This window comes from Caenorhabditis elegans, chromosome V, assembly GCF_000002985.6.
Source record: "Caenorhabditis elegans chromosome V".
Taxonomy (NCBI): Eukaryota; Metazoa; Nematoda; class Chromadorea; order Rhabditida; family Rhabditidae; genus Caenorhabditis; species Caenorhabditis elegans.
This window is the reverse complement of record NC_003283.11, coordinates 16,315,008-16,335,804: the sequence shown is the minus strand read 5'-3', so window position 1 is coordinate 16,335,804 and position 20,797 is coordinate 16,315,008. Positions and strand designations below refer to the sequence as shown.

The window sequence follows — 20,797 nt, the reverse complement described above, 5'->3', positions numbered from 1 at the left end:
TACGTGTGAAAACTAACCAGACTAGTGTGCTTAAAAGAGAAACTTTTTGAAAAGTGAGAAAAAGTGAGAGCAGATTTTGAACTAGACTGGACAACATAAAAATGGTTTATTTATACGGAGAAATATGTATTTCTAGAAATATTTAAATCATTCAATTTGCCGCCTACTTTCAAAAACACTTTTGCTCGACCGGCACTTGATTATTTTTTGAGTTGCTCTTTGTTTTTAGTGTAATTTGAAATACGTGTAAATCATTATGTCAATCGACATAGTTATAAGAAATTTTGTTTAGGTAAAGTGGCCAAACAATCGGAAAATCGGGTTTGAATGTGTTACTACTTTTCTCGAAATAGATAAAAAAGTACTTTTGTGGTACTAATCTTTTGAAAACTTCAAAAAAATTCGGTACTGTTCCCTATATCAGATTTTTTTTTGTAAATACATTATCTCTTTTCTGATCTTTGCCAAACTTTTGAAACAGGTGAAATTTGTTCATAACCAGTACACTATTTAACAATTTTGTCATAAAGCTTTTTTTGATTTAACATGACTCACTCTTTTGATAATTTATATTAATAATCACCCTGAACTGGATGCGCGGTTTTAGTTTTTGCTAAAATTATTTTTTTAATAGCAAAATTTATTGAATGTTATGTACATATATTAATCAACATCCACAACAAAACAATTGCAAATAAAATTCCCTAAATTTATATTAAAATGCTAAGATGTTCAGAAAAATCACAATTTTGTTTCATTGACAGTTTTCCAAATTTGTGGGTTATTAATAGTAGCCATTTTTGAACGATTGCAAATTATTTCTAAGACCGCTTGACGATAAGGTGCGTGCACAATGAGCATGGTAATTGTTAATAGGATTCCATGAACTGCTATTGAAGACATGGCAAGATTTGTAGCAGCTGAAAAATGTGGATGAAATGAAATAAAACGCTTATAATTTACTGGTACGAATTTCTAAATTAAAGTTGGCTAGGGGGGGGGGGGGGAGGAACCACAAAAAAAATCCTGAAAAAGTTCAGAACAACTTTTTGTAGTGCCGCTAAATTTTTTGTAGGTGTTTATTTAAAATATACTATTTTATATATAAGTAATGATATTATTGATTTATAAGCCCAGAAGTGAACACTAAACATTTTAAAATTTTTAGCTTGAACTTTCACGAACCCTGGTTGTAATGACCAAAAACTATTGAAGATATACAATACGCCGCAGGTATGGTTACGACCATAAAAGGAATGTATACTTGCAAGCACATTGCAAAAAACAATTGCTTTTGGAGTCGATTGGTTGCCCGTGATTGTGACTTTATATTAAAAAGGTGCCAGAAGATAGAAAGAACAAAAAACAATACTTCAGGAACGAGAACAGAAATCAATAATGCAAGACTTATATACATTTCCCTGTTTTCAATTGACAGAATGAAAAAGCCAGTACGGGAGAGGATTTCTTCTGGCAAGCAGGGTATTCGCTGAAAGATGGGCTTGATATTTTTATTAATTAAACAATTTAACTTCATTGATAGTTAATTTCTCGATTTCTTGATCGGGAATATTGAAATAGCAAGGAGAAATAAAAAGCATCGCGAACATGTAATGCCCAATTGCGTAACATTTTCTTGAGAAACTTTTTCTTCCGCTTGACCTTTGCACGTTGGCCAGCTTGTGATATCGTTCTTCAAAGAATAAAATCACCGCCGAAGCAAGCACTAAAATATGCCAGTTTTGAAAATTAACTTGCAATATTTAAACCTAACCTGCTAAAAATGAGAGACCGAAATACGTTTGAACACTTGTTGGGATACCTAACATTCCTAAAACTCCCAGTGGATAGCCTGCACAAACCGGTAAAATTAGGACTGGCGCCGTAAGAAAACTAGTAAAAAAATCCACAAAAGCTCCAACCAGGTGAAGTGAAAGCATGCTAGTTCTAACTGATTTCATTTTATCCGGTGTTTTGAAAATGATAATATAGGCACCAAATAAGTGAACTGGGACTTCAAAAGCTGTGAAAATGTGGAGAGCACCGGCATAAAGTTGGTCACTCGCCAGGTAACTGAAAGTTTCGGTGCACATTTCTAAGCTGAATGAAAAAAAAATTAAATGCTGTACGACTAACCGACAAACAAAGTTTTCGCACGTCTGGTTCCTTTTCCACCTGCTTCTTTTTTATGACATTTCCTAGAAATTTTCTGAAAATTGAACAAAAAAAAACAATTTTTGATAAAATGCTTATGCACAAAATTTGGAGTATTCCAATAATCGAAAGTCTCTTCAATATCTCACCGTTTTGAAAATATGCGCGTTTTTTGACCATGCTGAACAGTTTTATGAAATAAAAAAGAAGCGCTTCGTATGATTTTCCCATACCTTTGAATTTTTGAAAAAATCAGCTTTTATATATTTTTATCAATTTGAAAAACAAATATGGAGTCAATCTTTTTTATTTCATAAAACTGTTTAGCATAGTCAAAAATACCAGTACATGCCAATCAAAGTATAATAGCTTGTACGGAAGTATTCTTTAAAAAATTGATAAAAATATGTAAAAGCTGATTTTTTTCAAAAATTCAAAAGTCCTAGAAAATCATATGGAGTCATTCTTTTTTATTTCATAAAAATGTTCAGCATAGTCTAAAACACCAAAATATGCCAATCAAAGTATAATAGCTTGTACGGAAGTTTTTTTTTTTTTAAATTGATAAAAATATATAAAAGCTGATTTTTTTCAAAAATTCAAAAGTTCTAGAAAATCATATGGAGTCATTCTTTTTTAATTCATAAAAATGTTCAGCATAGTCAAAAACACCAAAATATGCCAATCAAAGTATAATAGCTTGTACGGAAGTATTTTTTAAAAATTGTTAAAAATATATAAAAGCTGATTTTTTTCAAAAATTCAAAAGTTCTAGAAAATCATATGGAGTCATTCCTTTTTAATTCATAAAAATGTTCAGCATAGTCAAAAACACCAGAATATGCCAATCAAAGTATAATAGCTTGTACGTAAGTATTCTTTAAAAAATTGATAAAAATATATAAAAGCTGATTTTTTTCAAAAATTCAAAAGTCCTAGAAAATCATATGGAGTCATTCTTTTTTATTTCATAAAAATGTTCAGCATAGTCAAAAACACCAAAATATGCCAATCAAAGTATAATAGCTTGTACGGAAGTATTTTTTTAAAAATTGATAAAAATATATAAAATCTGATTTTTTTCAAAAATTCAAAAGTCCTAGAAAATCATATGGAGTCATTCTTTTTTATTTCATAAAAATATTCAGCATAGTCAAAAACACCAGAATATGCCAATCAAAGTATAATAGCTTGTACGGAAGTATTTTTTTAAAAATTGATGAAAATATATAAAAGCTGATTTTTTTCAAAAATTCAAAAGTCCTAGAAAATCATATGGAGTCATTCTTTTTTAATTCATAAAAATGTTCAGCATAGTCAAAAACACCAGAATATGCCAATCAAAGTATAATAGCTTGTACGGAAGTATTCTTTAAAAAATTGATAAAAAAATATAAAAGCTGATTTTTTTCAAAAATTCAAAAGTTCTAGAAAATCAAATGGAGTCATTCTTTTTTAATTCATAAAAATGTTCAGCATAGTCAAAAACACCAAAATATGCCAATCAAAGTATAATAGCTTGTACGGAAGTATTCTTTAAAAAATTGTTAAAAATATATAAAATCTGATTTTTTTCAAAAATTCAAAAGTCCTAGAAAATCATATGGAGTCATTCTTTTTTAATTCATAAAAATGTTCAGCATAGTCAAAAACACCAGAATATGCCAATCAAAGTATAATAGCTTGTACGGAAGTATTCTTTAAAAAATTGTTAAAAATATATAAAATCTGATTTTTTTCAAAAATTCAAAAGTTCTAGAAAATCATATGGAGTCATTCTTTTTTATTTCATAAAAATGTTCAGCATAGTCAAAAACACCAGAATATGCCAATCAAAGTATAATAGCTTGTACGGAAGTATTTTTTTAAAAATTGATAAAAATATATAAAATCTGATTTTTTTCAAAAATTCAAAAGTCCTAGAAAATCATATGGAGTCATTCTTTTTTATTTCATAAAAATGTTCAGCATAGTCAAAAACACCAGAATATGCCAATCAAAGTATAATAGCTTGTACGGAAGTTTTTTTTTTTAAAAATTGATAAAAATATATAAAAGCTGATTTTTTTCAAAAATTCAAAAGTTCTAGAAAATCATATGGAGTCATTCTTTTTTAATTCATAAAAATGTTCAGCATTGTCAAAAACACCAAAATATGCCAATCAAAGTATAATAGCTTGTACGGAAGTATTTTTTAAAAATTGTTAAAAATATATAAAAGCTGATTTTTTTCAAAAATTCAAAAGTTCTAGAAAATCATATGGAGTCATTCCTTTTTAATTCATAAAAATGTTCAGCATAGTCAAAAACACCAGAATATGCCAATCAAAGTATAATAGCTTGTACGTAAGTATTCTTTAAAAAATTGATAAAAATATATAAAATCTGATTTTTTTCAAAAATTCAAAAGTCCTAGAAAATCATATGGAGTCATTCTTTTTTATTTCATAAAAATGTTCAGCATAGTCAAAAACACCAGAATATGTCAATCAAAGTATAATAGCTTGTACGGAAGTATTTTTTTAAAAATTGATAAAAATATATAAAATCTGATTTTTTTCAAAAATTCAAAAGTCCTAGAAAATCATATGGAGTCATTCTTTTTTATTTCATAAAAATGTTCAGCATAGTCAAAAACACCAGAATATGCTAATCAAAGTATAATAGCTTGTACGGAAGTATTTTTTTAAAAATTGATAAAAATATATAAAATCTGATTTTTTTCAAAAATTCAAAAGTCCTAGAAAATCATATGGAGTCATTCTTTTTTATTTCATAAAAATGTTCAGCATAGTCAAAAACACCAGAATATGCCAATCAAAGTATAATAGCTTGTACGGAAGTATTTTTTTAAAAATTGATAAAAATATATAAAATCTGATTTTTTTCAAAAATTCAAAAGTCCTAGAAAATCATATGGAGTCATTCTTTTTTATTTCATAAAAATGTTCAGCATAGTCAAAAACACCAAAATATGCCAATCAAAGTATAATAGCTTGTACGGAAGTATTTTTTTAAAAATTGATGAAAATATATAAAAGCTGATTTTTTAAAAAATTATATGGAGTCTATCTTTTTTATTCCATACTTTTGAATTTTCGAAAAAAAAATTGGTTAAATTCTGCATTTTTTTAAAAATACTTCCGTACAAGCTAGCAAGCCCTGTTGCTCGCAAATGTGCAAAAGGTGGCTCTTTCGCCGCTTCCGACACTTCGGGTTCCGCGGAGGCGGAACCCGAAAAGCGGAACCCGAAAACTATACAGGAGGCGCGGCTCGCAGCGCCAGGCAGGCGAAGGCCGCCGCACGGCAAGAGCGGTAGGCGTGTCAACTAGATTTTCTCAAGTCAGATGTTTTTTTCTGAAAAACCCTGGAAAAATAAAAATTTAAGTTTTATTAAATGTTTTACTATCAAACAATTCAAATTAATTAAACTGAGCTGATAACAGTAAGATCAAGTCCTCTTTGAACTGGATCAACATGAACACCTGGTGGAAGCTTCTCTGGAGCAAAAGTGGTCAGTGGCTCATAGTCGTAGAACCCTTCATCGTTTTTGGAAACTTTCTTGATGACAATTGTTCCGGCCTTGTAAGAGTAATTGGATGAATCGATTTTCTTTCCTTTCTGGAAATAAACATATTTGCTTGCATGAAAAAAAGTAATTTTAAAAAAAGGAGTTCGAATTTTATAGAAAATACCTTTCCTATAATTTTTTTTTTCTAATTTATTGAAAATTAAACATTTGAATTATCTAAAAGCAAAAAAGGTTATTACCGAAAAATCTTTCTGACAAACTAAAAAAAAATATATTCTAAAATTTTTTTATTGAATTTGAAAGTTTGAGTTTCTCACAAAATTATAAAACATTTAAATTTGTTTTTTTCCATAAAATTTTTTTTGAAGAAATAAAATTGAAAACCCCCGAAAATTTAAGTTGCTACCAAAACTTGCCAAAAAAGTTAAAATTTTAAATTCCCGGCACAGAAACAATTTTTCAGATTTTTGGTTTTTTTTCTTTAAATCTGAATTTAAATTCTCCACCAAAATGTTTCCTTTTATGATTCCTAGCTGAAAAACGCTCACCGAGTCAACCCATGTTCCCTTATTTGGCCCCACGACGTTCCATGTCTCAACCGATCCATTCTTCAGTTTACGAGTAATTGCCTTGATATCCCCGATGGTGATTGGCAGATGTACATCTTTTGCTCCAGCTGGAATGGCCAATCCAAGTGAACCGGCGTAAGCAAAGGAAGTAAGTGCAAGGAAAAGGATAATAGTCTTCATGTTGAAGTGATACAATTTACACGGCTTGGAACATTTTATAGGGAGTAGATTCTAGGTTCTATGAACCGGGAAGCGTTCAAGAGGAAGTTAAATTTCCTATCTTCTTTGAACGGTCTTTAGTCATTTGAAAAATAGGTCAGTTTGGAAAGATTCACTCAAAAATGAAGACTAGATTTTTGAAAAATTAGAAAATGGTTTTGCTGTCCATTTTCTATTCAGCGAAGGTTTGGAAGCGAAGGAAGGTTTGGATCAAGGAACTTTTTTTTTTTTTTTTTAATATTAGAAAAACACATCACAAGACCTAAAAAATCAGTTTCTCATCAGTAAGATAAACAATTTTCGGAGAACAATAAAAAGAAGGTGGCATGATAAGGGAATATTATGTTCCTTGATGGCTTAATCTTGCAAGTTGACTGATCGGAGATCTACCGGGTTCCGTGCTGTACTATAATTTTCTGGTAGTGGGCGGTGTCCTCAATTAGATGCGCGGAGCCCGGAAGATATATTCTCACGACATTACACAATGGAATTTTCCACAATGTGTGAGTCACCTTAATTTTATGATTTTTAAATTTTGTAATTTTTCAGAGATCATTAATCCCTCAAAACATCACAATTTCTAATAAAGTCTACGCATACTCAAGCGAACAAAAAACTGTTCTCAAAAAATCAGCTATAGAAACTATCTTGGTGTCTAATGAGCTTGTAAATATACCCGACATATCACTTTTTGCAAGACGGTTTTCAAAAATCAAAAATTGGAAACTTCATTAAAATTTTGTGCATTGGGCTTTTGGGGAAAATCTAACTCTTTTATTTTTTGGATTATGTTTCTTATCATTGCCCAGATTTTACCCACATTCCGAAAGCGCCTAGAAAAATTAAATTGCAACCCCAAAAATTAAAATAATAATTTAAAATTTGGAGTTATAAAACACAAATATCGTTTTTCAAAACTATTTTTGGCCTACATTTTGTAATGATTTTCTTACTTGTTCCAGTTAACATTTAAAATGGAATCAAAAATCTCCCAAACTCCCTCATGAATTGACTCAAATTATTGCATGAATAGGTGCAAAATGTAAACCAAAATCTGTGACAAATCGTCGTCAGCAGGAGATTATTTATCTGAAAGTACTTGTAGTATATGTTGCGATTATAGAATTCAAAATTCAAACTTTTTTTTGAGTTTCAAGGTTCAAAATGTTTTAAAAAATAGTAAATGGAGAGTAACAGTCGAATTTAATTGTAAAAAAGCTCGTAGAATTTTTCTAAATTTTTTTTTCCATTTTTTCACATTACAAAAACAGAAATAATAGGAAAATTATTTTTGACTTTCCAAAATTGAAAATAAATTACAGTTTCATTTGACAATAATTTTCCATTTTCTACTAAAAAATCCCCCAAAAAAATTTACGTCATTCAAAAAATTGATCAAATTTCTTCGTTGTATTTTTCAGATGTCTGGTCAAAAAATAGTGGTAGGGAATATTTTGTTAATAAAACGACTATATTAGCGAAAAAAATCAAATCAGAAGAAAAGCTTGTGGCGTAACCATCGGAAATTTTCATTTTTGAAAAAAAACATAGGTTTTCAACTGTTTTGACAAAGCAGCCAGAACCCAAATTTTTAAAGAGTTTTCTAAAAATTTTCAATAGACTTTTTTGCCGATTTTTCAAAAAAAAAAAATTTGTTGCCAAAATGCAGTTGTAAAAAACATTTAATTGATTTTTAAAAATTATTTTAAAATTTTTCAAATCGTAAAGAAACATTAAAATTGCTGATTAGGCTATAATCTTTTTTTATTCGGAATTTTCCGACAAACTTTAATGTAATTTCTCGTTTTTTCTAATTTTTTCGCAAAACTTTGAATTCTTACAGTCTTTTCCAGATGCTCACAACAAATTGGCAAGCCGATGTAGTAATCTATGAAATATTTATTTTTACGCCAATTTACGCGATAGTTTTATGGTCAATATGGTTCATGAGACCCAGAAAATCCGCGTTCAAAACTCATTATTATACTTTAGTCCTTTCCCAGGTACGACACCATGTTCAAATACTAATTTTTTTCAATTCCATTATTTCAGGGAGCCGCCGACTAGCGGGCCTATGGGCCCGCCAGCCCTTCGGGAATGGGGATAGGGTTAATTCGCTCTAAGTTATTAGCAAGGTAGCTGGCGCAGGTTCTCGGCTTCGCCTCGAACCTGTTATGTGGTTATTCGAGATCTCCTTGAAATTCCTTCGGGACTCATGAATACGGCCTGCTCTGCTTGGAATAGGATTGAAGTCAGCCTACAGTTTTCAAGAGTTTTCGGGCCTGCGGCCCTCAAACCTGGTTATAAGGCTTGAGTGAATAACAGCTCTGCTTGGAATAGGATTGAAGTCAGCCCTCAGTTTTCAAGAGTTTTCGGGCCTGCGGCCCTCAAACCTGGTTATAAGGCTTGAGTGAATAACAGCTATGCTGGGAATAGGTTTAAAGCCAGCCCACAGTTTTCAAGAGTTTTCGGGCCTGCGGCCCTCAAACCTGGTTATTTATAGCAGGCCTCCGGCCTGCAATGCCTGATGTATTTGTTCAAAGTGAACTTCTTCTTAGAGTTAAAGTGCCTTTCTATGTTTTTTTGAGAAAAAAACATTTTCCACCCGCACGCATGCACCCTTTTGTGAGAAGAGGCGGCATGTAAGGAGTTATACACTAAAACTTCAATCCGTCATAACTTTGCTCAGAGTAAGAGTTTGAAAAAAATAAAAATATTTTTGAAATTGGTGTAAAGAGTATGATAATATGGCGTTCATTATTTTCAAAAATAACAAAAATTGAAACATTTAATCTCTTGGGAAGGGCTTCACGCTCAAAACTTCCCTAAATGTGCTCAAAGTTGCCAAGACCGCCCAAATTTAGTTTGTCTACCTTGCTCTAATGAAAATTATCAAAATTAAAACATAAAATCAAAAGAATAGTTGAAAACTTGTCCAGGAACAGAGGAAAACTGGTTTTCCATGTGCAAAAATTAAATACCCTATCTCCGCGAAAAGTGATCGGATCGAGCTGTGATTTGAGATTCCATTTTGATTCACTCTATTAACTCCAAATTTAACATAAAAACCGGAACGATAGTGGAAAGTTTGTGATTTTTGAAGGAAAATCAAAAATGTTTAGGAAAAATGTTCATTTTATCGATTTTTGAGACACTTATCCACCTTTCTTACAAGAAAAAATTATATTTTCCGCTTCCTCTCGATGTGATAAACATTTTCCCAAAAAAATATTTGGAAAAGGAGCAAGAATAACGGAGATAGGACCGAAACAATGGTGAAAAACTGACCGAAAACACACCAAATATGAAAGGGGGAGGTGGGTGTGTGTGTGTGTGAAAAAAGGGGGAGGTGCAGAAATTTTGGAAAAACTTTAATTATCGTTTTAAAAAGAACCGATAGAGATATCACAATGAGCTTAGATACAGTGAATAGGTATTGAAAAGGAGATCTTAAGTTTCGAGTCTCAAACGTTTTGAACATAAACTCGAATTTTCCTTCAATTTAAAGTGGTTTTCGGCCAGTACTTCGGTGTGCGCAAAAACAAGCAGGGTGTGATTTTCCGCTTGTGGAGCCGACGTAATGCTCCAAAATTTAACCCCAATTAGATGAACACACACGCCGATATTTTTTAAATGTGGAGAAAAAAGAATTTCGAAATTCGGCCCAGTGAGAGCGGTGTTATAAACGTTTAAAAAAGCGTGACACAATTTTTTGCAAAAAAAGCTGACTTTTTTCCGGACATCGAAAACGCGTGTGTGTGGCAAGATGGGGGTTTTAGGAAGGAGGCAGACTAGCGCGCCTGGGGGCGCGCCAGCCCTTCGGGAGTGGGGTTAACCCGAAAAAAATGGGGTCTCTACGACCAAAACTGACTGAGTTACGGTCACTTGAAGTTTTTGATAGTTTTATTGAAATTTCTGGAAATGTGAGGGCCTCCGGCCCTCAATCCCGGATTACTGGGCCTGAAACAAACACGTTCGCATCGCAGGTCTACGGCCTGCTCTGCTTGAAATAGGGATAAAGGTGGCTTAAAGCGTCTAAGAGTTAGAGGGCCTGCGGCCCTCAATCCCGGATTGCATGGATTAGGTCAGTCACATTCGCATCGCAGGTCTACGGCCTGCTCTGCTTTGATTAGGGATAAAGGTGGCTTGAAGTTTCTAAGAGTTAGAGGGCCTGCGGCCCTCAATCCCTGATTGTATGGCTTAAGATAGTCACATTCGCATCGCAGGCCTACGGCCTGATTTGCTTGAAAAAGTGATAAAGTTGGCTTGAAGCCTCTAAGAGTTAGACGGCCTGCGGCCCTCAATCCCGGATTGAATGGTTTAGGACAGTCACAAAAATAGTACAAAAGAATTTTAATTTAGTCCAGTTTAGTCCGATTCCAGGCTCAAATGAATAAAATTCTCGGAAATCATTAAAATAATTTAATTCTATTCACGTGATTAGAAAAATAAGAAATGAAAATTAGCCACGAGTTTGCCACAGAGTTGAAAGAGAGAGAGAGAGAGCCAAGAGAGTTTTTCACGTATTACATATTTTTCTTCATCTTTTTGATTTTTCGAAAACTTTAATGATGGCCTACATTTTCGAAAGTGGGTCAGACGGCACGAAATTAAGTTCAAAAAATCGGGCTCGTCGAGAGCTACAAAAAAGGTTCGGAACAGAAATTGATCCGAGTTCATCTTTGCACTGAAAAACGCGATTTAGTGCGATTTTTTGGGTGTTTTTTGGTACGTTTGGGACCACCTTTGGACTATACCTAAAATATCTCGACTCAATGAGCTCGTATTGAGACCCGGTAAAAAATATCACAATGTGCCTATATGTGGTGAGTCGTTAAAAAAAAGAAAATCAATTTTAATCCACTGAGAGCCGAGTTACATGCAAAAACAAAACGGGACATTTTTGCGCGACATCCGATGTCCAAAGTTTTTTCAAAAACGCATACCCTTGGCACATTCGTTATTTTGTCGAAAAGGCAGATTTCTGTACAGTTATAATTTTCATAACCCAAATGTTACCTAGATATTTTAATATTGGAAACTCTCTAATTTGGTGGCTAGATGGTTATGGTGCATCGTGTTTCTATGTGAATTTGGGGCCACAGATGTTCATTTTAAGGTCAATCGGTCTTTTTTTAATTACTGTACAAAGATATGCAACTTTGTGTCGCCATCATGGATGATTGAATCATGTATGTGGGAACTGATAGAGGTTTTGGTGTGGCCGACATTTAACTGGCTCGGGGATATTGGGCTACAACCAGTTTCCCGCTCCACCTCTAAACCGTAAATTGTCGGCTGCAAGTTAACTTCCACATTTCAGATCCTCTCTGTCACCCCAGCTTACACTCTTATCCTTTGTCACTGGCTCATTTCCATAGCTCTTCACATGCCAGCTGTATTGATCTGTCACGCGCACTTTGAAAATGCGCAGTCGTTTTTCGTCATAACATCAGAAGAACACAAGAAGGTAATGAGTTCATTGAGACTTTCAGGAACAAAAAAAAACATTGAACATTTTCAGACAAGTGCTACCATCGTCATTTGCACATTTACATTATGTGGACTTTCGGTCGCCGGCATGTATTGTTGCATTATTCGGAAATTGTGCTCGGTCAAGCGAACATCGTCTGTAACAAGTTTTTCAGCTTGGTGAGTTGGCTTTTTGAATGAGGAGTATAACTGAAGTTTCTGATAAAATTGCACATTAAGAGCAGTTTAAAAATTATAGAATTACCAGCCGATGACCGCGCCTCCGGCGCGGCCAACGACTGGCGGAGTTTAAAATGTATAACACATAGATGTCCTTTTAATCATTCAAAAATGTCTCATTAAAAAAAGTTGAAACTTCATCGATTAAATCGCATTTTCTCCTTCCATGGTATACGATTCAGAAAATTCAAAGAGATAGTTAGAATGTTCCGATTTTTCTACCAACACATTATCATTATCAGGCTTTCGAAAAAATTCCACAGAGTTACAGTTTTTTCAATAAGTTGATAACTTTCCTTAACTGGAGAAGTCTGAATAGTTAACTACTAAGTTCTTTGAATATAGATGTAACGAACAAATAAAAACTCCAACAGTTATAGGAGGTTGTAGAGCATTTCAGAACTTTTTTGAATTTTCCAGATGATTCTAGAACATTCTAGAATTTTCTTAAAACTTCCAGAAGGTGCTGAAACAAAAAATTGATTCCAGAATCAAAATTTGAATTTCCCGCCAAATGTTTTCCTAATGGGGTTATTCAAGTACTGTCGCGAAATTAAAAAGTGTATTTCAATACACTTTTTGCCTTATTCAAGTAACATCAAAAACATGTATTTCAATACAGTTTGTGACGTAATTTCGCGACATTTCTCGACATTTCTCGACATTTTCCCACAGTGGTTTTATCAGAATTGTTCTCCTTCGACGGCAAATTGTGTGGATTTTCACCCTGCGGGGACACCTTTCTCTGGGTTTTTCATTCAGTTGTCCGCTTTCTGGTTGTCGCATAATGTCGAGAAATGTCGAGAAATGTCGCGAAATTACGTCACAAACTGTATTGAAATACACGTTTTTGATGTTACTTGAATAAGGCAAAATGTGTATTGAAATACACTTTTTAATTTCACGACACTACTTGAATAACCCCATAAGAAAATTTGAATTCCCGCCAAAATTTTTCAGAGAAAATTTGAATTCCCACCAAAATTTCTTTTCTCATAAATTTTGAAGTTCCGGCCAATTTTTTTAAGGGTCTCACCACGATGGGTCTCACCAGTTCCAGGTGGTACTTAAGCTTAAAAAGTTTCTCAGAAAATTTGAATTCCCCGCCAAACATTTTTTCTCAGAAATTTTGAGTTTTCCGCCAAAATTTATGGGTCTCACCACGATCGGTTTCGCCACGAACATTCCAGAATTTTTTTCAAAATTTCCAGAAGGTTCCAGAACACTCCAGAATTTTCTCGAATTTTTCAGAAGGTTCTGGAACATTCCAGAATTTTCTCGAATTTTCCAGAAAGTTCTAGAACATAATACAATTTTCTGGAATTTTCCAGATGATTCCAGAACTAAAATTGAATTTCCCGCCGAAATCGTTTTTTCAGAAAATCTGAATTTCCCTCCAAAAATGTTTTTCTCAGAAAATTTGAATTTCCCTCCAAATATTTTTTTTCACTGAAAATTTGAATTTCCCGCCAAAATTTTTTTCACTGAAAATTTGAATTTCCCGCCAAAATTTTTTCACTGAAAATTTGAATTACCCGCCAAAAATTTGGGTCTCACCACGAAGGGTCTCACCACGAAGGGTCTCACCACGATGGGTCTCGACACGATGGGTCTCACCACGAAGGGTGCCGGACCCCGCCCACAATTTTCAGTGACATTTAGGTGTGACGTCACAGACTACAAAGACTACAAAGACTACAAACTCCGGACAGACGAACTCTATTTTTTTATATATAGTTAATGATGTATTTTTTCTGAAAAAAATTGAAAAAAAATTTGGGATTTTTAGAAAATTTTTTGATGATTGCAAAAAAATGCGAGAAGTTTAAATTTTTTTGGATAATGCAAAAATTATCTTTTCCGAAAATTGAAAAACCTTTTTTTTAAATAAAAAAAACTTGTAATTTTTTTTTGAAAAAAACTGGAAAATATGTATCCCAAAATAATTTAAAATATGCGTATTTTTTCGAAAATTGAAAAAAAAATTTAAGAAAAAATTCGATTTTATCGGTTTTTTTCTGAAAAATCGAGATAATCAGAAACAACATTTTGATTGAAATTTTATTTAAAAAAACACCTAGAAAAGTGATCAAAAATTGTTTTTAAAAAGTTTAATTAAAAATCATCATTTACGATATAAAGTAGAGTTTCCTTCCGTCCAATGTAGGCTATGCCAACACGCAAAATTACCGTTACTTTGAAAGTTTTCATTTTCAAAAAAATCTAATTAATTTCAAAATTTCAATGTTATTTTCAAGAGGTATTAGAAATTTATTCCAGCCCGTTGGATGCGCCGGAGGCGCGGTCAGCGTCTGGTAAATAAATAAAATAAAATAAATAATTGTTTTTTTTTCAAATTTTTAATGTTTTCTTAAAATTGAAAAATTACGAAAAAAAAAATCAAAATCATTTCCAGGCAATCCCGTCAAAACCGATACCAGGAAGCCCGGCTTTGTATCCACGTGCTCTTCTTGGCTATAATTTCCGCCGCCACATTTGCCTACTATGTTTTTCAAGCAATCTATTCGGATCAGTTAGATGTAGGCGACGTCAGTTTACCTGATTCTGACTCCAAATCTGTGAATCTGCAGCAAGAAGATCTTCGTGCTCTTCGTGTCTGGTATCCGTTGGTTTCTGGAAATATGAGCTTTATCAACCCGTTGATGTTGTTGTTATTGAATCGAGATATCCAGAATTGTTTCAAGAACTTTTGCAGGGGCAAAACTGTAAGTGCTCTTGCGGAGTTTATGCTGAATTATTATTGATAACTTCAGATCGATCATCGAACGAGTAGTGTGTTGGCTATGAACAGAACGACATAAAATATTATTCCAATGAATATATTAAGTATTTGAAAATTTCAACACATCGAGTCAATAATTTTCCCAATAAAATAAACAATTTAAATTTAATTTTTCCTTCTCAATCTTGACGAAGCCCGCTGTCGCACAAATATGTCCTAAACAAAAAAAAGGCCCCATAGAAATTGGGCCAATCTGTTTTTTCATCAGTTTAAAAAAAAACTTCCGTAAAACCAGACGGAACAGTACAAGATAAATTTTTAAGATATCGTAAATAAATTAAAAAAAGGATACGTATCTCGATTGGTTCTGACCTCAATTAGTTTTCGAAATTTTGAAAAATATATCATTCTTCTATAGGGTGCCTGTGTGGCGCCCTCTTCCTTCGGATTTTTTGCAAAATTTGTGAGTTTTCAGTTTTTCTCTGTAAATGTCTGAAAGTTTTACAGTTTCAGTTTCAGTTTCAAACTGGATTACTGCTTATTTGTGTAATGATCTTTTAATTTTTTGAAAAGTAAATTTGAATAGGAAAATCAATTTCAAAATTTTCAAAAAATGTGACTAAAACAATTGCCATTTTTTGATAACTTCTCACTGTTGCTATTTTTTGATAACTTCTCAGGTCTTGGAATTACTTTTGAAAAATGCCAAAAAAATCGTTAAAAATATTATTTCAATATTTTATTTTTGAAAGTTCCACAAAAGTTATAAACGGAAAAAATTCCGATTAATTACATTTATATATCATATTTTCAGATACTCTCCTGATACGGCGTGTAGGCTTCTTGTGTTGAGGCCCCCCTGCTTTTTCTGAAATTTTTTGTCAAAATTTTCCTGATCAGTTCCGTTTTAATCACAGGTCAGTCTTTGTTAAGTATAATGTTTACGCTCTGAAAACAGAATTAAAAAAAATGGTGGTCAAAGTTAGACGTTCGCTTGTAAAGTAAAAATTGGGCCATTTTGATTTACATCGCGCTAGAGGAAAACTGAAAAAAAAAATCATCTAAACATTTCGTATAGTTAAACTATTTTCTGTTCTTACTATGTATTAGAAGACACTAGGCCATCAATATTATTGTAAAATCTACATTAAAATTTTAGCGCCATCATCGACATTTGGATGGTCGCCTGGGAAATCTGTCAAGAAATGAAAAATTGATATTCTACAGAGACATAAAAGAAACCAATGATAAGGTGATTAGAATATTGATCCCAGATTTCAGTATATCTATAATTGCAGGTTCGGTACCAAATGACGAAATCCGATTATAATGGAGCCGTTAAAGTGATACAAAATGTTAAATAGGTATGTAGAAAATGAATATCATAAAACAAATAAAAATTTTCAGCAAAAACTTAAATTTCGCTAAACTTTCGCAATTCTAAAACATTCTTAAAATTCCGGCCTCATAAATCAAAATTTGAGCTAAATCTAGGCTATTTTTTTCAACAAAATAAAAAAATTTTGGCGCTTCTCCACCTGTCACAAGATGCTACATAGATACTTTCAGCACCTTTCTCATCGTTTAGATGGGCAATTGGAAATTTGTTTCAAAAAACCAAAGAAGGGTATTCTATCGCAATATACAATAAACGGACGACAAAGTAATTAGAATAAGTTTGTTTCACTAATTTTCTCCCTAATTCCAGGTGAAATTTCAAACGGCGGAAAGCAATTTCTATCCGAAACGATGGAATCCTGGACCATCCGCAACAGTGATACATAATGTATAAAAAGTTTGGAAGTTTAATTTTTTATTTGAAACAATGAATACATTTTTGAAATTTTGAACAATGTAGAACAAACTTTATTTATCACAGAAAGAAAAAATTTTGGAATAGGGCTGAAACAAAACGGAGAAAAATGAAACTTTTCAAGCAATGGTAAAAATTGATTAATTCTCGTAACTGTTTTTTTTTAATTTTGAAGCAATAAAAACTACAGATGACTCTTGAAAAATTTGAAATTTTGTTGGAAATTACAAAAAACTAACTGACAATCAAAACAATTTTTATTTGTTAACAGTTCTCCAAATTTGCTGAGAATTATTTGCGTTTTTTTCAGCTTTTTTACAATTAAAACAGAGTATTTCCGTAGCGGCTTTACGATAAGGCGTGTGCACAATGAGCATAGTCAAAGTCGAGAGAATTCCGTGAGTAGAAATTATAGTTAGAGCAGTGTTGGTTGCAGCTGAAGTTTGCTAATATTAAGATATTCTGAATTGAATATTTCAATTACCTTGATTATAATACTCAAACCAACTTGTCAGAACAACATAAATCATTGGAAAAGTTAGCACAAAAACCGGAATAAAAACCTGTAGACATAAAGCGTAGAAGAATTGCTTTTGAAGACGGTTTGTAGCTTCTGACTGGGATACCATATGAAATAATTTCCAACAAATTGCACTGACCAGGAGGAAAACTTGAAATCCAACAATTGAAAAGAAAGTAACAATGCAAAAACACAAAGTAAAATTGTTAATTGAAATGACAGAAAAATCAGGTCGGCTAAGGATTTTCAGCGGGATACAAGGAATTGCCTAAAAAACCATTCTTATGGTACAATAGTGGCGGTTTGCCTAGATTTCCTTTAAAGACACCTAAATAGGAGCTTCTCGGTAATTTCCCGCAACTTGATAACTAAGTTTAGACAATTTTTGTTAGTGCACCATGGAAAGCCTTACCTTTTTTATGGCCAATTTTGCCATTGTTTGATTAAGAATATTCAGAAAAACTGGAATTATATATGCAGCAGAATACATATAGTGAATAACAATATAGATAACTCTTGAGCAGCTTCTGATTCCATTCGATCTATGCCCATTGACTAATTGATGATATCGTTCTTCAAAAAACACGAGAATGGTTATACCCGTTACTGGAAATGTTTTCAATTTTTTTCTATCACAAATTTTGTTCTGAAAATTACCTCCAACTACACTGTACCCAATATAAGCCTGAACTTCTGTAGGCACCCCTATGACTTGACCAAATCCAAGTGTATATATTGCACAAGAGGGAAGAGTTAATACTGGAATAGCAAAGAAACTTAAAAACAACTCCATAAATGCTCCAGCAAAAAGGAGGAGGAACATGCTAAGTTTGACAGAGCTCATCTTGCTCGGAGTCCGAGCAACAATAATATAAACACCGAATAAGTGCACAGGAACTCCAATTCCTGTGAAAATATGAAGAGTTGTTGCATAGAAAATGTCAGTTTCAATGAAACTCAAGTTTTCCGAGCACATAAAATTTGGAGAGAGTGTTACTCAATGATCATGGAATGGAAAAAAAAAGAAAACTAAATTGGCGACTAGTATTCACAAAAAATCCAGCTGTCAAGTCAAATAATTTTTGCGCTCAAAATTTGATTATTGTGCTCCGATAGCTCCGATTGAAAAAAAAAGTGTTTTTTTTTCTGAAAAATTGTGTTTTGCAAGCAGGCACAAAGCAGGCATTGCTGTAATTTGGAAATATTTAATTTTGGTTATTGTTTTGGGAATAAGAATGAGAATTCGCTACAAAAAAATTTATGTCAGAATATATACATTATTACAGAAAACATATTGTTTTACAATGTCCCGAGAGTTAGCTCTGGAGTACGACAGCCGTATTGCGGTTTACTCTTTTTTTCTTCCTTTTTAGAAACTTTCCGCACTTTGAATTACGGAATTTTTTGAACCGAGATATAAAGTAATTCTTGATCACATTCCGATATTGAGACACAATGATCATAGTTGGCAGTGGATCTAAAGTTGGAAATAGTGCAATTGTCATTGATACGATACTGCTGAAAGATCCAGCATCAATCTCCATTAATGAAAAAATGAACATTGTGAGAACTGGTATGTGCATTAAGAATACTGGAATCATTGTTTGAGCAACCAAAGCGTAGAATAGCTGGCTATGAATATTTTGAAACTGGGAAGAGGAACTGGAAAAAATTGCGTGCATTCTTCGCCAACATTTTACTCCATAGTAGATTGAAAACACAAGAGATATAATCTGGAAAACAGTAGCGATGTAAGTTGGTGCGAAATTTTAAAAAGTTATCAAAAAGAGAAAATAAAATTTTAAAAAATTGGAGAAATTTTGGCGAAAGTGTCCCATTTTGGTTTGATCTTCGAATAATGCGGGAGAAGAGACGCAGACTTCTCAACTGTTTTTGCATGCTGAAGAGCGTGCTGACGTCACATTTTTTGGGAAAAAATTCCCGCATTTTTTGTAGATCAAACCGTAATGGGCCAGCCTGACTCCAATGGGACTGCCTGGTGCGAAATTTTACTATTTCCGAAAAGCTGGCTGCAAAATTTAATGTTTTCCAGAACGTTGAGCGAAAACTTTGGCGCGAAATACAAAAATCATTATAGTGAACAAATTAAACAATATTGAAATTTTGATATAAATTTTGGAAAACAATTCTAATCATTTCAGAAAAAAATCTCACAATCAGAAATTGAAAAATTCTCGAGATGTTTCTTTTTTACGAGAAGAAGTAAGGAACGAGAGAAAGTTTAAAAAATTTTCAAAAACTTTCTGAAATTTTGGCGCGAAATTCGAGTATTTCCAAAGACGTTGGAGCGGATTTTAAAGTGTTTCTAGACTAAATCGATACACTTACAATAGTAGATGAGTTCAAAAAGAGTGCAGCCAGAGCTGGCCAAAAAATTTCTTTTTCACCATTCTCATTGAACTCATAAAAATATGGAGCAAAATATACAATTTCACTGACGTTCAAGCCAAGTCTTTCCGACATACTATCTCTCAAATAATCATTTGAACTTTTGCGTGGAAGGCATCCAGCAGTGATATCAATTGTCCAAATTGCCGAGAATAAACATGGTGCAAGAAGCCAAATGAAAATTCGAGGCCTTCGAAACCATTTCAACATATTTTCGTTAACACCGCTGATAGCCCAGTACCGATATGCAAAATGAATGGAGAATATTGCCATGGTGGATGCGAAGAAATCAGCGTAGATAACTAAAACTATTAGCACGTGGTGTCAGGCTGTCTCATTGCCGTATGATCTACAAAAAATGCGGGAATTTTTCCCACAAAAATTGTGACGTCAGCACGTTGAGATGTCTGCGCCTCACCTCCCGCATTTTTTGAAGATCTGGGACATTCTGACTCCACGTGACTATTTTTTTTGCCCTGCACCATATTTATATTCCTTACATGCAAAAGTTTGCCAAAAAAGCTTATCAATTTTAGACATTGATGTGTCTACGATTAACACAAATGTTGCTTGGAATGAGTGGAACATCTGAAATCTGAGATACTTTAGATTTCTAAAAAAAATTTCAAAAAACCTACAGGCTGAACTAATACATCAAGCAGAGAATATGTTATTTCAAAACATGAAATAAATAACATCAAATATTTATAATCACCAATTTCTTTTGGTGAATGCTTAGTAATAATGTTAATCAGGATGCAATTCAAAAATAAAGCAACGCCGGCTCCCATGATCTGGATATTGTCTTGGAGCTGTTTCCAGGAGGCCATTGAAAAATTCGTACAGTTGTAAAACAATCGAATGTAAGAATATCAGGGTTGGTTGAGCATAGATGAGATCCATTTCTTTTGGGAATTTTTTTTACTTGTTTGTGATAACAAATTGATGCCTAGAATTGTTTTCTAGTATTTTTCATCACGTTAAGTATTTTGAAGTTTTGTAGGCCAGTCATATTAGCATTTAAAAGTGGAGTTACGCCAGTGGGAAAAATGGTAAAAACTACCAGAATGGCGCCAAAATGACCGAATATTATAATGAAACTTTTCAAAAACATTTTTTAAATATT

The 20,797-nt window shown here is 32.9% G+C and overlaps 4 protein-coding genes, 1 long non-coding RNA gene, 2 other non-coding genes and 2 pseudogenes across 10 annotated transcripts; 3 read left to right on the top strand and 6 right to left on the bottom strand.

Annotated features, from left to right (window-relative positions):
• Positions 1 to 741: 741 nt before the first annotated feature.
• Positions 742 to 2,093, bottom strand: srh-167 (Serpentine Receptor, class H; the record flags this gene model as incomplete). Of its 2 annotated transcripts, NM_001269774.1 has the most annotated exons (4): positions 742 to 920; positions 1,186 to 1,489; positions 1,533 to 1,726; positions 1,775 to 2,093. In NM_001269774.1, 4 exons carry the CDS (start codon positions 2,091 to 2,093, stop codon positions 742 to 744), a joined length of 996 nt encoding a protein of 331 aa, NP_001256703.1. The 2 variants fall into 2 exon arrangements, with proteins under 2 accessions (NP_001256703.1, NP_001256704.1); NM_001269775.1 differs by lacking the exons at positions 1,186 to 1,489; positions 1,533 to 1,726; positions 1,775 to 2,093 and having other exon boundaries at positions 742 to 903.
• A 3,439-nt stretch (positions 2,094 to 5,532) lies between these two features.
• F57G8.7 (uncharacterized protein) lies at positions 5,533 to 6,656 on the bottom strand. Its single transcript, NM_074726.4, has 2 exons — positions 6,235 to 6,656; positions 5,533 to 5,775 (listed from the first exon to the last, which is right to left on the bottom strand). The coding sequence occupies exons 1-2, from the start codon at positions 6,433 to 6,435 to the stop codon at positions 5,581 to 5,583; spliced, it is 396 nt and encodes a 131-aa protein (NP_507127.2). The 5' UTR covers positions 6,436 to 6,656; the 3' UTR covers positions 5,533 to 5,580.
• Positions 6,657 to 8,327: 1,671 nt separating this feature from the next.
• On the top strand, positions 8,328 to 15,008 carry srv-36 (annotated as a pseudogene). The gene is made up of 6 exons: positions 8,328 to 8,477; positions 11,451 to 11,666; positions 11,798 to 11,944; positions 11,999 to 12,126; positions 14,603 to 14,912; positions 14,961 to 15,008. Coding segments are annotated over exons 1-6 (999 nt in total).
• Positions 15,009 to 15,334: 326 nt separating this feature from the next.
• On the top strand, positions 15,335 to 16,779 carry F57G8.14 (annotated as a pseudogene). Its single transcript has 4 exons — positions 15,335 to 15,392; positions 15,744 to 15,846; positions 16,089 to 16,293; positions 16,499 to 16,779. Coding segments are annotated over exons 1-4 (647 nt in total).
• Positions 15,386 to 16,777, top strand: linc-59. The gene is made up of 6 exons (NR_102102.1): positions 15,386 to 15,392; positions 15,744 to 15,846; positions 16,089 to 16,181; positions 16,228 to 16,293; positions 16,499 to 16,592; positions 16,638 to 16,777. It is a non-coding gene; the product is annotated as a long non-coding RNA linc-59 (long non-coding RNA).
• On the bottom strand, positions 16,639 to 16,659 carry 21ur-12752. The gene has a single exon (NR_070074.1).
• Positions 16,690 to 16,710, bottom strand: 21ur-13684. The gene has a single exon (NR_070073.1).
• A 209-nt stretch (positions 16,780 to 16,988) lies between the features above and the next one.
• On the bottom strand, positions 16,989 to 18,261 carry srh-180 (Serpentine Receptor, class H). The gene is made up of 4 exons (NM_074722.2): positions 17,920 to 18,261; positions 17,675 to 17,868; positions 17,227 to 17,530; positions 16,989 to 17,178 (listed from the first exon to the last, which is right to left on the bottom strand). Exons 1-4 carry the CDS (start codon positions 18,236 to 18,238, stop codon positions 17,000 to 17,002), a joined length of 996 nt encoding a protein of 331 aa, NP_507123.1. The 5' UTR covers positions 18,239 to 18,261; the 3' UTR covers positions 16,989 to 16,999.
• Positions 18,262 to 18,578: 317 nt separating this feature from the next.
• On the bottom strand, positions 18,579 to 20,501 carry str-214 (Serpentine receptor class r-10; the record flags this gene model as incomplete). The annotated part of the gene is made up of 4 exons (NM_074721.1): positions 18,579 to 18,995; positions 19,612 to 19,973; positions 20,172 to 20,259; positions 20,310 to 20,501. 4 exons carry the CDS (start codon positions 20,499 to 20,501, stop codon positions 18,579 to 18,581), a joined length of 1,059 nt encoding a protein of 352 aa, NP_507122.1.
• Between the last annotated feature and the right edge of the window lie 296 nt (positions 20,502 to 20,797).

Coding starts and splice junctions, on each gene's coding strand:
- F57G8.7 (NM_074726.4), bottom strand. CDS start 6,435: ATGAAGACTATTATCCTTTTCCTTGCACTTACTTCCTTTGCTTACGCC. Junction 5,776..6,234: donor AGGGAACATGGGTTGACTCG/GTGAGCGTTTTT, acceptor GTTTATTTCCAG/AAAGGAAAGAAAATCGATTC.
- srh-180 (NM_074722.2), bottom strand. CDS start 18,238: ATGTGCTCGGAAAACTTGAGTTTCATTGAAACTGACATTTTCTATGCA. Junction 17,869..17,919: donor TGGGTACAGTGTAGTTGGAG/GTAATTTTCAGA, acceptor AAACATTTCCAG/TAACGGGTATAACCATTCTC. Junction 17,531..17,674: donor CAAAATTGGCCATAAAAAAG/GTAAGGCTTTCC, acceptor ATGGTTTTTTAG/GCAATTCCTTGTATCCCGCT.